This window comes from Grampus griseus, assembly GCF_964374135.1.
Source record: "Grampus griseus genome assembly, chromosome: 7".
Classification (NCBI taxonomy): domain Eukaryota; kingdom Metazoa; phylum Chordata; class Mammalia; order Artiodactyla; family Delphinidae; genus Grampus; species Grampus griseus.
In genome coordinates, this window is record NC_139001.1 from 113,393,665 (window position 1) to 113,412,879 (window position 19,215).

At 45.2% G+C, this 19,215-nt stretch overlaps 1 protein-coding gene across 1 annotated transcript; it reads left to right on the forward strand.

Annotated features, from left to right (window-relative positions):
• Positions 1-1,389: 1,389 nt before the first annotated feature.
• On the forward strand, positions 1,390-18,439 carry PTPN18 (protein tyrosine phosphatase non-receptor type 18). Its single transcript, XM_082658227.1, has 15 exons — positions 1,390-1,486; positions 3,622-3,730; positions 4,018-4,094; positions 4,174-4,269; positions 4,383-4,421; positions 14,248-14,316; positions 15,054-15,116; positions 15,338-15,480; positions 15,868-15,934; positions 16,012-16,089; positions 16,182-16,271; positions 16,535-16,623; positions 17,296-17,504; positions 17,943-18,017; positions 18,243-18,439. The coding sequence occupies exons 1-15, from the start codon at positions 1,394-1,396 to the stop codon at positions 18,308-18,310; spliced, it is 1,365 nt and encodes a 454-aa protein (XP_082514353.1). The 5' UTR covers positions 1,390-1,393; the 3' UTR covers positions 18,311-18,439.
• The last annotated feature ends 776 nt before the right edge of the window (positions 18,440-19,215 follow it).

Here is a 19,215-nt window from a genome sequence, read left to right on the forward strand (position 1 = left end):
CCATGAACATCCAAGGAACTCTCACTGGCCTCCAATGAATTCACTATCAATGTCCATCCTCAGTCATCACTGCTGACCACCTTTGAATTCTCAAAGATGACAGTGATAAACACTGAGTCAACAGTGACTCCTACTGACCCCTCAATAAGTGAAACATCCCCACTAACTGGCTTTTTGACCTCTCAGTCACTTAAACTGGGGTCAGCAACCCACAGCCTGCAGGAAACACACACACAAATCGTGACACATGAAATTAAAATTTAAAGTCCACGAAGTTTGGGACAAAGCCATGCTCATTCCTTTACATGTTGCCTATGGTTGCTTTCACCCTGCATAGCGGAACTGAGTAGCTGGGACAAGGACCAGAGACCCAAGCCCTTTAAGAAACAGTTTGCCTGTTCTTGACTTAACTCTGATGAATTAGGTCCACATTCCTCACCCCCGAGGTGAAGGATGGGCTAGCCCATCTACACTGGCCAATCCTTGGCAGGGGCCGTAGGCTTCTCTCTGCTCTCTCCAGCCTCCCCTTGGTAGCCCTGGGAGCTGGGACAGCAGCTGTCCTCCAGTCTTCTCCACATTTTCTGAAGACAAGGGACGAAAGAAAATAAGCCCCTTAAAAGCACTGAGAACACCTAGTCCCTTGGAACCCACTCCCAGAGCCTCGATTCTCAGTTTCCCAGAAGGTTTATGCGGGTTGAAATCCTCAAATTAGGACTGGATGCTGGCGCCCCCAGTTCATCCTAGCCCGACCCAGAAAAAGAAGGAGCCTCAGGAAATACACGGATTCAGTCTTTCTCACAGCCCAGGTGCCCGGGTGTCATTTTCCCCCGCGGCTACCTCCCCCGACCTCCCTCGGACCCCGCCGAAGCGCAAAGCGCGGGATGGTCCCCACCCGGGGTCCCCCAGGCAGGAGTTGCAGCTCGGTCTCGGCGACCGTCTTTACTCACAGCTGCCACGCCACCCCGGCTCGGATCCGGACACAGCCTAGCTCCCAGAAGACAGAGCCGGGGAGGCCGGGCGAGGGCATGCAGCCATCCGCCCTGCCCGGGCGCGGACCCCGGGTCCAAGAGAGAGGAAGTGGCCATGGGACCGTGCGGACTCAGCCAGCTCACGCGGAGGCCATAAAAAAGGGAAGAGCCAGAGCAGGATCCACGTCCCTGGCCCACCCCGGGTGAACCAAGCGCTCAAGCAGCCGCCCCGGTCCGGGAGCCTGTAGGCGAGGCTGGGGCGGGCTCTGAGTGTCATTGGCCGAGGGGAGCGCCCTGTCCGCCGCTGCGCACTTCCATTGGCTGGCGAGATCTGAGGCGGGGCCTCGGCAGCCTCCCATGGAGTCTACACTAGGTGGGAGCGCGGAGCGCCACAGGTGGACTGGGTATCGCTAGCCGGCAGCGCCATGAGCTGCAGCTTGGACGCGGCGAGGAGCTTCTTGGAGCAACTGGAGGCACGGGGAGTCCGGGAGGGGGCGGTCCTCGCCTACGAGTTCAGCGTGAGTGGCCGAGTTGGCCGGCAGCGCGCCGCGCTTCGGCTCCTTGCCCTGGATGGTCCAGACGTCTGTTCTCCTGTGCGCCCTGCTGCGCTTTGCCTCTCTCTCTCTGTCTCTCTCTCTGTCTCTCTCTGTCTCTCTGTCTCTCTCTCGGCCTCCAGGGGCATCTCCTCGCCTCGAGATCTCTCTGTTTTTCTCTCCCCGGCACCTCTCTCTGTCGCCCTCTCTCCCTGTCTGTCTTCACCCTCTGCCAGTAGGTCCCAGAGGGCTATGTCCACGGCCGGGTCGGGCGGGGCCGCACACGCCCTCGGGTCCCTGCGCCCTTGCCGCGCTCCCAGAATCGTCCGGTTGCTGAGCAGGGCAGGCGCTCACCTGCGCTGGACACGCGACGCCCGGCCGCTCCAGGCGACCAGGCAGTCACTCCTGTGGTCCTGGGGAGGAAGGGGCTGGGGAAAGAGGAACCAAGAGGCCCCGCTGCGGCGAGTGTGTGGACGCCGGCTCTAATAGGCGCTGTGGCCTGTGGCGCTTTATCCGGTCCCTCTGGCCTCAGTTTCTCCTTGGGTGAAATGCGGACATTGATGACTCAACTGGCCTGAGGATTAAAACAACCGGTGTGGGTAAAAAGCGCTTAGCACATCTTGAGCTCTCACTTTGTAGGCGCCTTTGTCACTAGTTATAAATATTCTAAACTTTACAATGGGGTAGTGCAAGCTGTATGTAAAGAATGCTAACGCAGCAGCGTCGTAGGCATCGCATCTACATGTACTGAGGTATTTTAAATATAATAACATGGAAACGTGCTATGCAAATACAATATATGGTGACATCTCAAACTTAGAAATAAGTTTGGTAAATATATGTATGTATCTAATAAATGACTATATATCGTTGAGTATAATAAAAATAGATAACATTTATGAAATAATTTTATTAATAAATAGAAAATATATAGTGAATATGTATAAATATGATTGTAAACTATAATTTACACAATAACATTAGTTAACTTCTTAAAACAGTAGAATACACATAAATACAACATAGAATTATAATTTATCAAATAAGCAGTTATTGAAGTTCCTAAGTAATAAAATATGTAATAAATAGATAAAAGAAGTTTAAGATAAATCTAAATTTACACAAATATAAAAATAAATATCATATATAAGAAATGCATAATAAATGCAAAATATATAATTTATTCAATATGAAAATGTACATAATAAATGTAAACATAATATCCAGGTAGTACATGACATCATGTCCATCCGGGTCTGGGTCCAGTCTGGGACAGTAAGCAGTGCCAGCTGCTGGAGGCCACCCTCCTGCAGGCAGCCTCCTGTACTCACAGGAGTCTTTGGGCCTCTCTAGGCCTTGGTTTCCTCATCTATATAGTAAAAATATTAATAGTGGTACCCACTACACTAGTGTGTCCACGAGGATGTAAATGACTTGATGGGCATAAGAACACTTAGAATGGTGGCTTGCACTCATCAGGGGGCTTGGTAGGTGTTACTTATTATCATCATGATTATGAATACTTGATGATGGTAATGCTATTCACTAATTATAATAATGGAACAGTAGTAAAGCACCTATAGTATCTAGTTACATAAGTAGTGTTATTCATTATAATTCATATGCATTGTATATTGTCTTATATATTGTGTATCACCATGTTTGTTATTTTAAATGCATAATATATTACAATTATTGTTCACAATACAATGTAAATACACATTGAGTGTACAGGGGGTAGATGCTCAGAGGTCTGAGTTCAATACTCACTCACTCACTGTGCCACTTCCTGGGTGGGACTTTCAGCAAGTCACTCAAACATGTGGTACCTCAGCTTTCTCACCGGCATGATGGGGACGTCAATAATAGTACCCACTTTGGAGGGACCTTGCAGGTGGTTCAATGCCCTCACACAGAGCCTGGCACAGAGAAGGCACTCTGAGTCGCTACTATTATGGAATCATAATTAGCAGGCCCTGTGCTATCTGGGCACTGCACTCACCTCTCACAGGCCACGTGCTGTGTATCCCTGTGAGAGTCTCAGTGTCCCAGGACCCTAACCTGGCTCCTCTCTTGCTCTCTCCTCCCTCTCCCGGGTCTTCTTTCTGTCCTCCCACCAGGACATCCGGGCCCGCTCAGCCTCCTGGAAGACAGACAGCGTGTGTTCCACTGAGGCCGGCAGTCGACCAGAAAATGTGAGGAAGAACCGCTACAAAGATGTGCTGCCATGTAAGTTGGGGGTGGGAGTGGGGACCTTCTGGAGGGAGTCGGTGCTGCTTTGCATGCCCGCACCCCGAGGCAGTGCAGGTGTTAGCCCGGATCCCCGTGCCACCACTGGGCCCCCAGAACTCTCCCTCCCAGGGCCTTGCTGTGGCTGCATTTCTCTCCAGCAGTCTGCGAGTGCACCTCGATGGGATCCCTGCTAGGTATGCTGTCCCCTGCTGGCTTTCATCTGGGAGGCCGTCAAGGCCCCTGTCACCCACAAACTCCACGTTTCTCACCTCTCCCGCTGGCAGACGATAAGACACGAGTGATCCTTTCCCTGCTCCAGGAAGAGGGACATGGAGACTACATCAATGGCAACTTCATCAGGGTCAGGCTGGGCGTTAGGGAAGGGGCAGAGGTGGTGGAGGGGACAGCGGGATCTCCATAGTGAACTTAGCCTTTACCAGGGCACAGATGGAAGCCAGGCCTACATCGCCACGCAAGGACCCCTGCCTCACACCTTGCTAGACTTCTGGCGCCTGATCTGGGAGTTTGGGGTCAAGGTCAGCTTTGGGGGTGTGTGAGGTATGTCCAACATTCTGGGTCCTCCCTTGGCCCTGATAACCACACCCTCTAAACCAAATCTCCTCCCTTTCCCCTTACCCCTCTTGTCTAGGTGATCCTGATGGCCTGTCAGGAGATTGAAAATGGGCAGGTAGGTGTCCTCAGCCCCTAGAATGCATATCCTTGTGCAGAGAGGAGACAGGAGAAATCTTGCTAGCTCCTCTTCCCTGATGCCATGACTCAATGGCCCAGTTCTTGGTGTGACCCTCACTGTACCTCTGCTAAGCCCACTATTACTATCTTTAATTTTTTTGTTGATCTTTTACCTTTTATTCATGGGGCTCAACCCCTCTCCTGCTGATCTTCCCGCCCCATTCCATACCATAGACCATAAGGCCCTATAACTGTGGCTTCCCCAGTACAGCTCTGATCTCTCTTTCCACCTTTCTCCCCTTTATTCACTCCACTCCAACCACCCTGGCCTTTGTTCTGCCTCGGGTCCTATGCTTTGTTCCCACTGCCTGGGACATTTTCCCCTTGGCCTGCTCCATCACCACCTTCAGGTCTTGGCTCAAATGCTACTTCCTCAATGAGATCTTCCTGGATCTCACCCATTTGGAACTCCAAGCACTCTCACTCTCCTTCCCTTGTCCTACTTTCATTTTTTTCTTCACAGTTCTTACCAACTTCTAACATACAAGATAATCTACAAATGTGTTATGTATATTGTTTATTCTGTCTTCCTGATAAGAAGAAAAGTTCCATGAGGGCAGGGATCTTTGTTTTGCCCATTAGCATAAATTAGTTACTCAAAGAATGTATGTCAACATTGAAGGCACATGGTTTCTGCATCCTGGCGTGCTCCATGGACAGGGCTGGGGGTGGGGTAAGTACTGCCCCGGGATGGCTGGCTGATCATGGAGTCTGTACAATCTGTAGTGATGTACCTTCTTCATTCCTAATTTTGATAGTTGGTTATCTGTCTGTCTCTCTCTCCTATATTGGTCTGGCAAGAATAAAGACAAGAAAACTTTAGTTGTTGTACTAAATCTGTCCTGCTGCCTGTTTTTGTAAATAAAAATGTATAAGAACATAGCCACACTCATTTGTTTACATAGTGTGTATACCTGCTTTCATGCTACAATGGCCAAGTTCAGTAGTTGCAAGTTAAGTACATTGTATGGCTCACAAAGTCTAAACTATTATTATCTGGCCATTTATAGAAAGTTAGCCAATCTCTGGGCTAGAGGCTTATCAATTTTATTATTTTTTCAAAGAAGCAGCTTTGAGTTTTATTCATTTTCTCTATTTTTTTAATGTTTATTTCATTAATTTCTTCCCTTTATCATTTCCTTCCTTCTGGTTTAGGTTTAACTTGCTCTTTTTTTTTTCTAGTTCCTTAAGCTTAGATAATAGACTTTGCGATTTTTTTCACATATAAGTATTTTAAAAAATATTTATTTACTTTTTGGCTGCATGGGGTCTTAGTTGCGGCATTGGGGATCTTTTTGTTGCGGTGTGTGGGCTCTTAGTTGCGGTGCGCAAGCTTCTCTCTAGTTGTGGTGCGCAGGCTCACTAGTTGCGGCATGCGGGCTCTGGAGCATGTGGGCTCTGTAGCTGTGGCTCACGGGCTCCAAAGTGCGTGGGCTGTAGTTGTGGCACATGGGCTCTCTAGTTGCAGTACATGGGCTCTCTAGTTGCGGCACGTGGGCTTAGTTGCCCTGTGGTATGTGGGATTTTAGTTCCCCGACCAGGGATCAAACCGGCATCCCCTGCATTGCAAAATGGATTCTTAACCACTGGACCACCAGGGAAGTCCCCACATATAAGTATTTAATATCATTCATTTTTTTCTATGCAGTGCTCTAGCTACATCTCACAAACTGGTATGTAGTGTCTTTTTTTTCAGTTAGCTCAAAATATTTTCTACTTTCCCTTGTGATTTCTTCTTTGACCAATGGTATTTGACCATGGCTGTGCTTAAATTCCAAATATTTGGGGGCTTTTCCATATATCTTCCTGTTATTAATTTTCAGTTCCATTGTGGTCAAAGAACAACTTTATATGATTCAAATGTACTGAAACTTGTTTTGTGGCCATGAATGTGATCTATCTTGGTACATGTTTTGTGTGCACTTGAAAAGAATGTGTATTCTGCTTTGTTGAGTGGAGTGTTCTATAAATATCAGTTAGGTCAAATTGATTGTGTCTTTTTGAAAGACACTTTAATATCTTCTATATCTTTACTGTATCTTCTATATCCTTACTGATTTCTTTTCTCTAAATGTTCCATCAATTGCCAAGAGAGGAGTGTTGAAACTTCCAGCTGTTCTATAACTGTGAATTAGGACAAGTTTCGCAATAGTATTATTCAAATCTTATTATTCTTACCTTTTTTTTTTCTTTTTGGCCATGTGGCATGTGGGATCATAGTTCCCCTGACCAGGGACCGAACCTGTGCCCACTGCACTGGAAGGGTGCCCCCTGCAGTGGAAGGGCAGAGTCTTAACCACTGGACTACCAGGGAAGTCTCTATTCTTACTTTTTTTCATCTACTTGTCCTATTATTTGCTGAAAGAGGAGTGTTGAAATCTCTAACTCTGATTTTAGATTTATCTACTTCTCCTTTCAGTTCTGTCAGTTTTTGCTTCAGATATTTTACAACTCTATAATTGAGTCCTTATACAGTTAGGATTATGTCTTCCTGATGAATCAATCCTGTTTTCAATATGTAATGTCCCTTTTATCTCTAAAAGGAAAAGGGTAATATCCCTTTCTCTAAAGTGTACTTTGATATTAATATAGCCATTTAAACTTCTTTAGATTAGAGTGTGCATGATATCTCTATTTTAATTCTTTTACTTTTTATCTGTGTTCATTTTTATTTATTTTATTTATTTTTTTGGCTGCACCACGGGGCTTGCAGCCTCTTAGTTCCCTGAGCAGGGATTGAACCCATGCCCCCTGCAATGGAAGTGCAGAGTCCTAACCACTGGACTTCCAGGGAATTCCCCATTTTTATTTTTAAACTGTGTTTGTTATAGCTGGCATATTGTGGGTACTTACTTTTTTATCCAGTCTGACAACCTCTGCCTTTAATTGGAGTATTTAGTCTTTAATGTGCCAATAATGTGTCTAAATCTATGATTTTGCTATTTGTTTTCTATTTGTTCCATCGGTTCTTTGTTCCTTTCTTATTTTCTGTCTTCTTTTTTACTGCGAATTTTTATGACTCTGTTTCACAGTCATTATTCACTTATTAGTTATACCTCTTTGTATTATGTGCTTGTGTTCTTAGTGGAATGTGTACTTATCACAGTCTATATTCAAATAATATTATATCATTTCATGTAAAATGTGAGAACTTTACAATAGCATATTTCAATTTTCTCTTTCCATGCTTCAAGCTATTGTTGCCCTAGGTTTGATCCCAAATTTAAAATATACTACACAACACACTGCTATTATTTTTCCTACAGATTATCTTTAAAAAAAACAACTTTATTGAGATACAATTCATCCATCTAAAGTGTGCAATTCAACTGTTGTTAATATATTCCTGAGTTATACAGTCATCACCACAATGAATTTCAGAACCTTTTCATCACCCCATAAAGAAGCCTTGTATCTATTAGCAGTCATGCTGCATTTCCTACCAAACTCCACCCTAGGCAACTACTAATCTATTTTTAGTCTCTGTAGATTTGCCCACTCTGGACTTTTCCTATAACTGGAATCATATGATATGTTGTCTTTCATGACTGGCTTCTTTCACTAAGGTTGTGTTTTAAGGCTAATGTATATTGTAGCATGTATCAATACTTCACCCATTCTTATTGCTGAATAACACTCCATTGAATGGATCTACCACATTTTATATATCCATTAATCACTTCATAGAATTTGAGCTGTTTCCACTTTTTGGTGATTATGAATATTGCTGCTATAAACATTCATGTGAAAGTTTTTGTGTAGAAGTATGTTTTCATTTCTCTTGGATATATACCTAGAAGTGGAATTGCTGGGTCATATGGTAAACTCTATTTTCAACATTTTGAGGAACTACCAAACTGTTTTCCACAGTGGCTATATCATTTTACATTTCAACCAGCAATGTATGAAGGTTCCAATTTCTCCACATTCTTACCAACACTTGTTATTATCTGTCTTTTTCATTTTTGCTATCCTGTTTGATGTGAAGTTGTACTCATTGGGTCTTTTTTTTTTTCAGTTGTGGTAAAATATACATAACATAAATTTTGCCATTTTAATGATCTCAAGTGTACAATTTGGGAACATTAAGTACACTCACAGTGTTGCAAACCGTTACCACTGTCCAATTCCAGAACTTGTTCATCATCCCAAACAGAAACTCTGTATCCATTTAACAGTTTCTTCCCATTTCCCCTTCCTGCAGCTGTTGGTAGCCTTTATTCTACTTTCTGTCTCTATTAATTTGCCTCTTCTAGGTACCTCATATCAGTGGAGTCATACAATACTTGTTCTTTTGTGTCTGACTTATTTCATTTATCAGGTTTTCAAGGTTCATCCATGTTGTAGAGTGTATCAGAATTTCATTCTTTTTAAGGCTGAATAACATTTCATTGTATGTATGTACCACATTTTGTTTATCCATTCACCTATTGATGGACATTTGGGTTGTTTCTACCTTTTGGTTACTGTGATAGTGCTGCTATGAACATTAGTACGTAAGTATCTGTTTTGAGTCCTTGTTTTCAATTCTTTTGGGTAGTAGAATTAATTACTGGATCATATGGCAATTCTGTGTTTAATTTTGTTGTTGTTGCTTTCCACAGTGGCTGGACCACCTTATATTCTCACCAGCAATGCACAAGTGTTCCATTTTTCCAAACACTCACCAAGACATGTTATTTTCTGTTTTCACTTTTGTTTTTATTAGCCATCCTAATGGATGGGAAGTGGTATCTCATTGCAGTTTTGGTTTGCATTTGCCTAATGAGGTGGATTTGTGGTTTACATTTACCAAACATCTTTTCATGTGCTTATTTTTCCATTTGTATGTCTTCTTTGGAGAAAATTTGTTTCGGTCCTTTGCCCATTTTTTAATTGGGTTATTTGTCTTTTTATTATTGGGTTGTAAGAATTCTTCTGAATACAAGTCCCTTATCAGTATATGATTTAGAAATATTTTTTTCCATTGTGTGGGTGTGTCTTTTCATTTTCTTTATAGTGTCCTTTGAAGCACAAACAATTTTTAATTTTGAAGACTTCCAATTTATTGTTTTGATGTGCTTTTGATGTTGTATCTAACAAGTCATTGTCTAACGAAAGGTCAAAAAGATTTACTCCTATGTTTTCTTCTAAGTGTTTTATAGTTTTCTCTCTTATGTTTAGGTCTCTGATTCATTTTGAGTTAATTTTTGTATATGGTGTAAGACAGCGGTCCAAATTCATTCTTTTGTTTATAGATACCCAGTTGTCCTAGCACCATTTGTTAAAAAGACTGTGCTTTCCCCATTGAATGGTCTTGGTACTTTGTTGAAAATCAATTGAGTGTACACGTAAAGGTTTATTTCTGGACTCTCAATTCTATTCCATTGATCGACATGTCTATCTTTGTGCCAGTACTACTCGGTATTGTAGGTTTGTGGTAAGTTTTGAAATCAGGAAGTGTGAGTCCTCCAAATTTGTTCTTCTTTTTGCAAGATTGTTTTGGCTATTCTGGGTCACTTGCCATGCAGAAAAGAGTTAACATATCAGGCTTAAATGATTATGCTTAAAAAGAACTTCCTGCAAGGTTGGCTCTTGACTGGAAATTGGATTTCTAATAAGAGTGGCTCACCATGCCTAAACTGTTTATACAAACAACGTGTCTATGTGACAGTAGGTTTATGTGAACATCTGCTTTCCCTCTGGGAGTCTGAAGTTTTGTCACATGCTAGTCAGAGGTGCCTACCTACCACATAGAGTCCCCCAGTAAAAACCCTGGGCACTGAATTCCTAAATGTCCCTGTGGACATTTCACATGTGTGGTCACAACTCATTCTGGAGGAATTAAGCACATTCTATGTGACTCCACTGGGAGAAGAACCTTGGAAGCTGGCACCCTGTTTCCTGCAGACTTCACCCTGTGCGCCTTCTCCCTTTGCTGTTTTATCCTGTAACCTTTCATTGCGATAAATTGTAGCCACAAGTACAACTCTATGCTGAGTCCTGTGAGCCCTCCTATTGAGTCATCAAACCTGAGGGCCGTCTTGGGAATCCATAACACATTTATTAATGTTAACATATTGTTTATATATTAATGTTAAGATCAGCTTGCCCATATCTTCAAAAAGCCTTCTAGGATTCTGATAAGGATTTCATTGAATCTATCAATTCTGGGGGTGGGTGGGAGGTATTGCAAATAATAGTTTTTTAAATATGAAAATACAGTTGATTTTTCTATATTGACTTTGTATCCTGCAACCTTGCCGAACTCGCTTATTAGTTCTAATAGTGTGTGTGTGTGTGTGTGTGTGTGTGCATTCTTTAGGGTTTTCTATATATAATATCATGCTATCTGCAAGTTGACATACTTTTGCTTCTTCCTTTCCAATCTGGGTAACCTCCCTTCCTTTCTTTCTTCTTCCTTCTCTCCCTATCTTTTTTTTTTCTTTTCTTTCCTTTCCTTTCCTTTTCTTTTTTCTCTCTCTTGCTTCCTCCCTCCTACCTTCCCTCCTTTCCTTCCTTCATTTCTTTTTTCCTAATTGCACTGTCTACAACTTCCAGTACAAAAAAGTGCAAACATTCTTGTCTTGTTCCTGATCTTAAGCACAAAACATTCAGTCTTTCACCATTAAGTATTAGGTTAGCTGTAGGTTTTGGTAGATATTTTTTGTTGTTGTTGGTTTTGCTTTTTAAATCAAGATGGGGAATTTCCTTTCTATGTCTAGTTCCTTTCATATTTTTATATGAAAATGTATTGGATTTTGTTCAGATTTTTTTTCTGCATCTATTAAGTTGATCATGTGTTTTTGTTTCATTTTCTATTATTATGGTATATGATATTGATTGACCTTCATGTATTGATTTTCATATATGTGTTCCCGGGATTAATCCCACCTGATCCTGTGTAAAATCCTTTGTTAATATTGTGTTGAGGATTCTTCTGTCTATATTCTTGAGACGCTGCTTAGTAGTTTTCTTTTCTTGTGATATCTGTCTGGTTTTGGTAGCAGAATAATACTGGTCTCATAAAATATGTTGGCAAATGTTCCTTCAATTTTTTGGAAAAGTTTGTGAAGGATTCCTATTAATTCCTCCTTTTTTGGTAAAATTCACTAGATTATCTTTTAAAGATGTTAAAAATGAGAAATACCTTTTACATTTAGCTACATATTTACCTTTTTCTTTACTTTTCATCCCTTTGTGTGGGTCTGTATTCCACCTGGTTCCTTTTGTATGAAAAGCTTACTATAATATTTCTCATAGTGCAGTTTTGCTTGTGACAAAGTCTCTCAGCTTTTGTCTGAAAGTTTTTTTAATTTCAGCATTTTTAGGGTGTCACAGCATTGATCTCTGGCTTGCAGAGTTTCTAACAAAATTCTGCTGTCATCCTTATTCCTCAGTATGTAATGTGTCTTTTTTATGTGTGATGCTTTTAAGATTTTTTTCTTTATCATTGTTTTTCAGCAATTTGATCATGAGCTACCTTGGTGTGGCTTTCTTTATGATTATTCTCCCTCTGGTTCATTGACCTTCTTGGATCTGTGGGTTCATAGTTTCATCAAATTTGGAAAATTTTCCAGCTATTGTTTATTCAAAAATAGCTTCTATTCTCCCCTCTCCTCTCCTTCTGGACTCCAGGTACACATACATTAGGCCACTTGATATATATTTCCACAGGTATCTGATTCTCTCTCTTAGTTTTTTTCCCCAGTTTTTCTCTCTCTTTTTCATTTTGAATAGTTTCTATTGCTATGCCTTTGTGTTCACTGATCTTCTGGTGTCTAATCTGCTATTAGAGAGTGAATTTTTTTTCATATTCTTTTCCATTATGGTTTATCACAGGATATTGAATACAGTTCCCTGTGCTATACAGTAGGACCTTGTTGTTTATCCATTCTATATATAATAGTTTGCATTTGCTAATCCCAAACTTCCAGTCCATCCCTCCCCACCCCCTTGCCCACAGCAACTACAAGTCTGTTCTGTATCTCTGTGAGTCTGTTTCTGTTTTGTAGATAAATTTATTTGTGTCATATGTTAGATATTTAGTGATATCCTATGGTATTTGTCTTTCTCTTTCTGACTTACTTCCCTTAGTATGATAATCTCTAGGTCCATCCATGTTGCTGCAAATGGCATTATTTCATTCTTTTTTATGGCTGAGTATATTGTATATATATACCTCATCTTCTTTACCCATTCATCTGTCGATAGACATTTAGGTTTTTTCCATGTCTTAGCTATTTTGAGTAGTGCTGCTATGAACACAGGGGTGCATGTATCTCTTCAAATTATAGCTTTGTCCAGATGTATGCCCAGGAGTGAGATTGCTGGATCATATGGTAACTCTATTTTTAGTTTTTTGAGGAACCTCCATACTGTTTTCCATAGTGGCTGCATCAATTTACATTCCCACCAGCAATGTGGGAGGTTCTCTTTTCTCCACACCCTCTCCAGCATTTGTTATTTGTAGACATTTTCATGATGGCCATTCTGACCAGTGTGAGGCGGTACCTCATTGTAGTTTTGATTTGCATTTCTCTAATAATTACTGATGTTGAACATCTTTTCATGGGTCTTAGACAGTGAATTTTTTATTTCATATATTTTATTTTTCCTCTCTAGAAGTTCCATTTAGGTCTTTTTAATATCTTTTATTTCACTTTCATCCCTTTTGTGGTTCCCTTTTCATTTTTGAACATATTTATAATATTTACAAAGGCTGTTTCAAAGTCTTTGTCTGCTTGTTTCCTCATCTCTATTGGGTCTTTTTCTGCTGCTTTTTCTCCTGGGTATAAGTCATATTTTCTTGCTTCTCTGTATGTCTAGTAAATTTTTATTGGATGCTCAATATTTTAAATTTTACAAAAGTAAATTTTGGATTTTTTACCTTCCTTTAAAAAGTGTTGGACTTTTTGTGGAAGGCAGTTAAGTTACTTTTAGATATTTGATCATTTTAAGGTTTGTTTCTAAGCTTTTGTAGGGCGAGTTTAGAGAAGCCTTTATTCTAGAACTAAGTTCTTCTACTTTCAATGTTTGATCCTTCAGGTTCCCTATTGAATGCCCGTTTTAATCACTCAGGTCTCTCCACTGTGGCTGGAGGAAATGTAAATTATTTCTGTCCCACTGTGAGCCCTAGGAAATGTTCATCTTATAGTTCCCTAGCTATTATTCCTTCAAGGGAAGTTATTCCTTCCTAGCTTCATGGGGTTTCGTGTCATATGTGCCCAGATCATTATTCAGCTAAAGACTTAAGGGGACCCCTATGCAGACTTCTGGAGTTCTTTGCTTTTGTTTGCATAGTGCTGTTCTCTCAAGACCTCTGCCTTGGCCTCCCCGAGCCAAGATCTCTGGTTCCTCAACTCAGTGGGCTCATCAAACTCTCCAGGTTCTGCAGCCTGGTTACTGCCTCTTGGCAGTAAGCTGGGGAGGTCATAAGGTTTGACTCATGTGTTTCCCGTTGTTCAGTGATCACAGTCCTGCAAGGCTGTGGACCAGTGTCTGAAAATAGTGGCTCATATATTTTGTCCAGGTTTTCAGTTGCTTACAGAAGTAGAATATTCTGGACTGTCTTCCTCCTGCACAGTCAGAAGCTCACATCTCCATTGAGTCTGTCTGTGTTTACTCTGATGAGGTTCTGCTGCCTGGCCTCCTTTGAAGTTTCAGTTGTCTGTGCTTCCACCAGCAACCTGAGCTGTCCCATGCAGGGTGTGCACGTGTTGATCTGAACTTTGAGGCAGACTCCCCCTCTTCACTCTCTGCCCTTTTCCCCTTGCCTTTTGCAGAAAAAGTGTGAGCGTTATTGGGCCCAAGAACAGGAGCCACTGCAGATTGGGCTTTTCTGCATCACTCTGGTGAGCTGGGGCAGAGGTGGGAACAGCACTTTATGAAGTCTCGGATGTTGTGGAAGATTTCACAGATGATTCTGAGTGGAAAGCTTTTGGGCTGGGCCTGAACAGTTTTCCCACAGTCCCACTCACACTGCAGGGAGCGCTCTGGTATTAGCATTGCAAATAGTCAGAACTCATTATATACTGTTTTTGCATTTTAACTACTATCATGGTTATCTCTGTAAATGTTCATGTGCCTGGTTAGGTTCTTAAAATTCTTATTTCCCTTACCCTTTCAAAAGAACTCAGGAAAATCTCTCATAAGTCATAAATACAATTGGTATTGAATAAATACAATGAAACTTGTTTTAGAACAAAAGACGTTTCTTTGTTTCACTGTAAATGAGCTTGTTGGATATTTAATCATAGTTCCTCTTTCTCCCCTTTGTGAAATGTTTCCTTCACAAAAGCCATGGGAGATATTCGGGCTAAATTAATTTTTAAAAATATGTTGTTTGTATTTGATTTTTCTTTTGTTTTTTTGGGGGGGGCCATGCTGCATGGCTTGCAGGATCTCAGTTCCCTGACCAGGGATTGAACCCAGGCCATGGCAGTGAAAGCCCAGAATTCTAACCACTAGGCCACCAGGGAACTCCCTGTATTTGATTTTTAATCAGAAATGCTTTGTTTTTTGTAAATATGTCTTTTGGCACCTGTGATCTTTGTTCTCTGCCCTCTTCTCACATGCCCCATATCCACAGACAAGGGAGACATGGCTGAATGCAGACATTACGCTCAGGACTCTTCAGGTCACCTTCCAGAAGGTACTGAAAGGGGAGGAGGAGACTCCTACATAGGGAGAGCTGTTTCCTGTCTCTGTTTTCTCATCTGTAAAATGTGCATTAACAATAGTACCCATCTCTTCAGTTATTATCTGTTGCATTTAAACGGAGGATGTAGAGAACTAGGGCTGACATGTAACAGGGGCTCAATAAATGCATTTCTTTCTTTTTTTATTCTTTGCCCCTCATTTCCTATGTTTCAGGAATCCCGCTCTGTGTACCAGCTGCAGTATATGTCCTGGCCAGACAGAGGGGTCCCTACCAATCCCGACCACGTGCTCGCCATGGTGGAGGAAGCCCGGCGCCTCCAGGGATCTGGCCCCAGCCCCCTCTGTGTCCACTGCAGGTTTAGGAAAATGGGCTTTATGGGGGTCTGGTGAGACAGAGGGGATGGTGGTGGAGAGGGGACAGGGAGGATAGTGCAGGGCTTGGAGCCAGTCTTACAGTCTGAGTGCCTGTTTCAAGAAACCTGAGGCCACACTTGCTCAAGTTGCAGCTGAAATGGTTAGTATTTATTGAGCACAGACTGCTAGGGAGTAAGTACACAGTTGATGCTCAACAAATATAAGCAATTAGAAAGGTTTTCCGTTCAAATTATAATCTGGGATCCTGGGAATCAAAAAGTGCTGCAGGGGACACTCCATTAAGGCCCTCACCCCCAGCCCCAAATGCCCCCTTTAAAAGGGGTTGCAGGCAGGCCCTGACCAAGCTCACTCTGATTCTCACTTGTCAGCGCGGGCTGTGGGCGAACAGGTGTCCTGTGCACCCTGGATTATGTGAGACAGCTGCTTCTGACCCAGGTATGAAGAGGGCATACAGCGCAGTGTGGGTCCTGTGCCTATGAGGTCCTGCTCAAGTGCCCATCTCTCTGCCCTAGATGATCCCACCTAATTTCAGCCTCTTCAGTGTGGTCCTCGAGATTCGGAGGCAGCGGCCTGCAGCCATACAGACAGAGGTGGGAGCCGGGTCTCCTCGTTCCAAGGACATATCCCTCCTGTTCTGGTCTTTCCTTCTCGATGACCCCTCTTCCCTCCCCCACCCCTTCAGGAGCAGTACAGGTTCCTGTACCACACAGTGGCTCAGATGTTCCTCTCAGCGCTCCAAAATGCCAGCCCTCACTACCAGAACCTCAAGGAGGTACCAAGGCCCCCTTCCAATCCTCAGAGACCAGGACCCAGAGCAGAGGTCTATGGCCACCACCAGCGCCAGCATCCAGCCCTTGGACTCCCTCCGGGAGCAGGGACTGACGCACTATGATATCTACCTTTGTCCTCCTCCTTGCTCCCTTATCACTGTCCCCTCTTAAGCTTCCCCCACAGAGCCCACAGTGACCTCGCACCACTAGGAGCCTGGATAGCGTCCTCCGAAGCCTCATGCCTTTCCCTCCTGCCTTTCCCCAGAATTGTGCCCCACTCTACGATGATGCCTTCTCCCTCCGGACTTCCCACACCCTTCCTGCCACAGCCCGCCCATCCGGCGGGGTCCTCAGGTACCCAGCCCCCTCCCCTCAGTCTTCCATTTTCACTTTCTCGTCCTTGGAGGCTGGCCCTTTCCTCACCCTTGAAACACCAGCCCCTTCCTTGCCGTTCAGTTCACCAAATATTCACTGGCCCTTTCTTGCAGCTGACCTCTGGGAACCCTCCACAAGATGATTCTTTAATCCCAGAGATCCATTGCCTCTGCCCCTCAGGCTAGCTCCCGATGTTAGTTCTCTCCTCGCTTTTCCACTCGTTAATGCAGCAGATATTTTTTGAGGCCACCCAACTGTAAGGCCTCATGTCGGGTGCAGCAGAGACTTCAGCCCTTGGTCCCTGAGACCAGCCCTCCATTTTGAGACTCTCCCTTGCTTCTCTTTAGATGTCACTTCCTCATTCATTTATTCAACAGACAACTACACAGAAATGACCAATCCTCAATACCAATATCTTGCCCCATTCACCTGCCAGGCTGGCCCCTTCCTTCCTTCATCCACCCAACCTGCTGGGCGCTAGGGACACAGAGACGAGACCCCTTTCCCCAGAGGCGCTACCACCTCCACCTCCTCGCTCTGTAACTGCGCGCCGCCTCGGGCGGGAAGGAAGCCGGTGGTTTGCGCGCCGAGCGCGCTGCCCCCTCCCTCACCAGCCTCGGCGCCGCCGCTTCACTTCCTCCCCACCCGCAGGAGCATCTCGGTACCCGGGCCCCCGGGCCTCGCCATGGCCGACACGTACGCTGTGGTGCAGAAGCGCGCGGCCCCCGCGGGCACCGGGACAGGGGCGGGCGCGCGGGCGCGCGGCGCGGAGGAGACGCCCCTCTACAGCCAGGTGACGCCGCGCGCCCGGCGGCCCCAGGCGCACGCGGAGGACGGGCGCGGGCCGCTGCCCGGCCGCGGTAAGTCGACGCGGCCCGGGCGCGGGGCTGGGGAGGGCTGGCCCCGACCTGCTCCGTCTCCCGACCCCCTGTGGCTGCGGTCTGGAGGGTCTGGAGGCCACGAGGACCCCCACCCCCCCTCCACCGAGTCCGGCCCGGTCACGCCCCGGAGGCTGACGTCCTGGCTTCCCCGGCCACGCCTCTGGGACAACCGCCCGTCCTCTGGTCACGCCCGGAAGCGTCCCGGGCCAAACCGCGGTCTCTGGCCCGACCACCTAGTCTGGGCGGAGGTCTCCGATTTGGTCACGCCCCTGGCCACGCACCCTCCTGCTGGGCCCCGGCGCCCGGCCCCCAGCCTGCCTTCTCTGGCCTGGGAGGATGCGCATTTGCCTCCGAGTGGCTCTCGGGAACTTCGAGGGGCGGCCTGAGCCGATCTGTTAGGTGGTTTTCTGCCCGCAGTTCCTGTTGACCAAAGCCCAGCAGGGCCTGGCGCCTACGAGGACGTGGTAGATGGAGCTCAGACTGGTGGGCTAGGTAAGTCAGACAGCCTGGGTCGCTGGGACTCTCTACAGTTTTAACTGAATCCCAGGCATTTGGGGCTTTAAGATGGTGTTAGGAAAACACACGCCCTCGGAGTCCTGTGGATGTGTCAGCAGCAAACCGTGAGGGCCTGGAGGCTTGGGGGTGACTTTCCACGAGTTGCCTACCTCTCTGCACCTCAGCTTCTCCGTGATCCCTACGGTGCCCTTCCTTTTCCAGGCTTCAACCTGCGCATTGGAAGGCCTAAAGGACCCCGGGACCCGCCTGCCGAGTGGACCCGCGTGTGAGTGCAGCGCCCTTGCCTGCCTGTTGGGTGCCTGGTCCACGTGGGTTCCTGGACTGCTGAGGGCCGTGCTCTACTCTGTGACGTGCTGGGAATGGGGTTGCTGGGCTGAATCAAAATAAAAGTTTATCAGTGTGGAAAATATGGGGGCTTTGCCTCAGTGATCATAACGTTCAAGGCGTGAGGCTTGGGGAGGTAGTTGGTTGACGATGGCTGGTGAGGTTACACTGAGCATATTCAAGAATAAATTCAACCCCAAGAGTCTGGGCAGGGCTCCCGGCTGTGAAGGGAAGGATGGACAGATACGCTTCTGGAGACTGTCCCCTTCACCACTTGAAGGACTGGTTCATCTCAGTATCTGAGCCTCCCTCACTCAGACACTCAGCTTATAACACAGGGAGATGGATGGACCCCCGTTGACCTCCACCATTCAGACAGATGGAAGCCAGGCATAACAACAGCCAAGCAGACTGATTTCAGACAGGTGAAAAGATCCCCAGATGGGCAGGCAGACAGATGGAATCCCAACCTGGACAGGCATATAGCAATTCCCTTAGACAGCCAGACCTTCAGAGGGACAGTCCATGGGTGGACCTCCAGCCAGAGAGAGTGACCCACTGACAGCCTAACAGACCACTCCATGCAAAACAGACCACCCAAAAGACAGACCACTTCCCCCAGCTAAGCAGCTAGACGGACATCAGCCAGATAAACCCTTGGCTAGACAGACTCCCAGGCAGATGTAAAGAGATACCCAGCTGAATAGACACAGATGTCCTCTCAGCTAGACAGACCTCCCAGCTACACAGACCCACTCCCATGTGGGCAGACAGCCTGACAGACCTGGTCACACAGACTCCCAACTAGCCAACTGGACTCCAGCCAGGCAGATACTAGCCACACGGACCC

Coding starts and splice junctions, on each gene's coding strand:
- PTPN18 (XM_082658227.1), top strand. CDS start 1,394: ATGAGCTGCAGCTTGGACGCGGCGAGGAGCTTCTTGGAGCAACTGGAG. Junction 15,117..15,337: donor TTCAGGTCACCTTCCAGAAG/GTACTGAAAGGG, acceptor CCTATGTTTCAG/GAATCCCGCTCTGTGTACCA. Junction 16,272..16,534: donor ACTACCAGAACCTCAAGGAG/GTACCAAGGCCC, acceptor GCCTTTCCCCAG/AATTGTGCCCCACTCTACGA.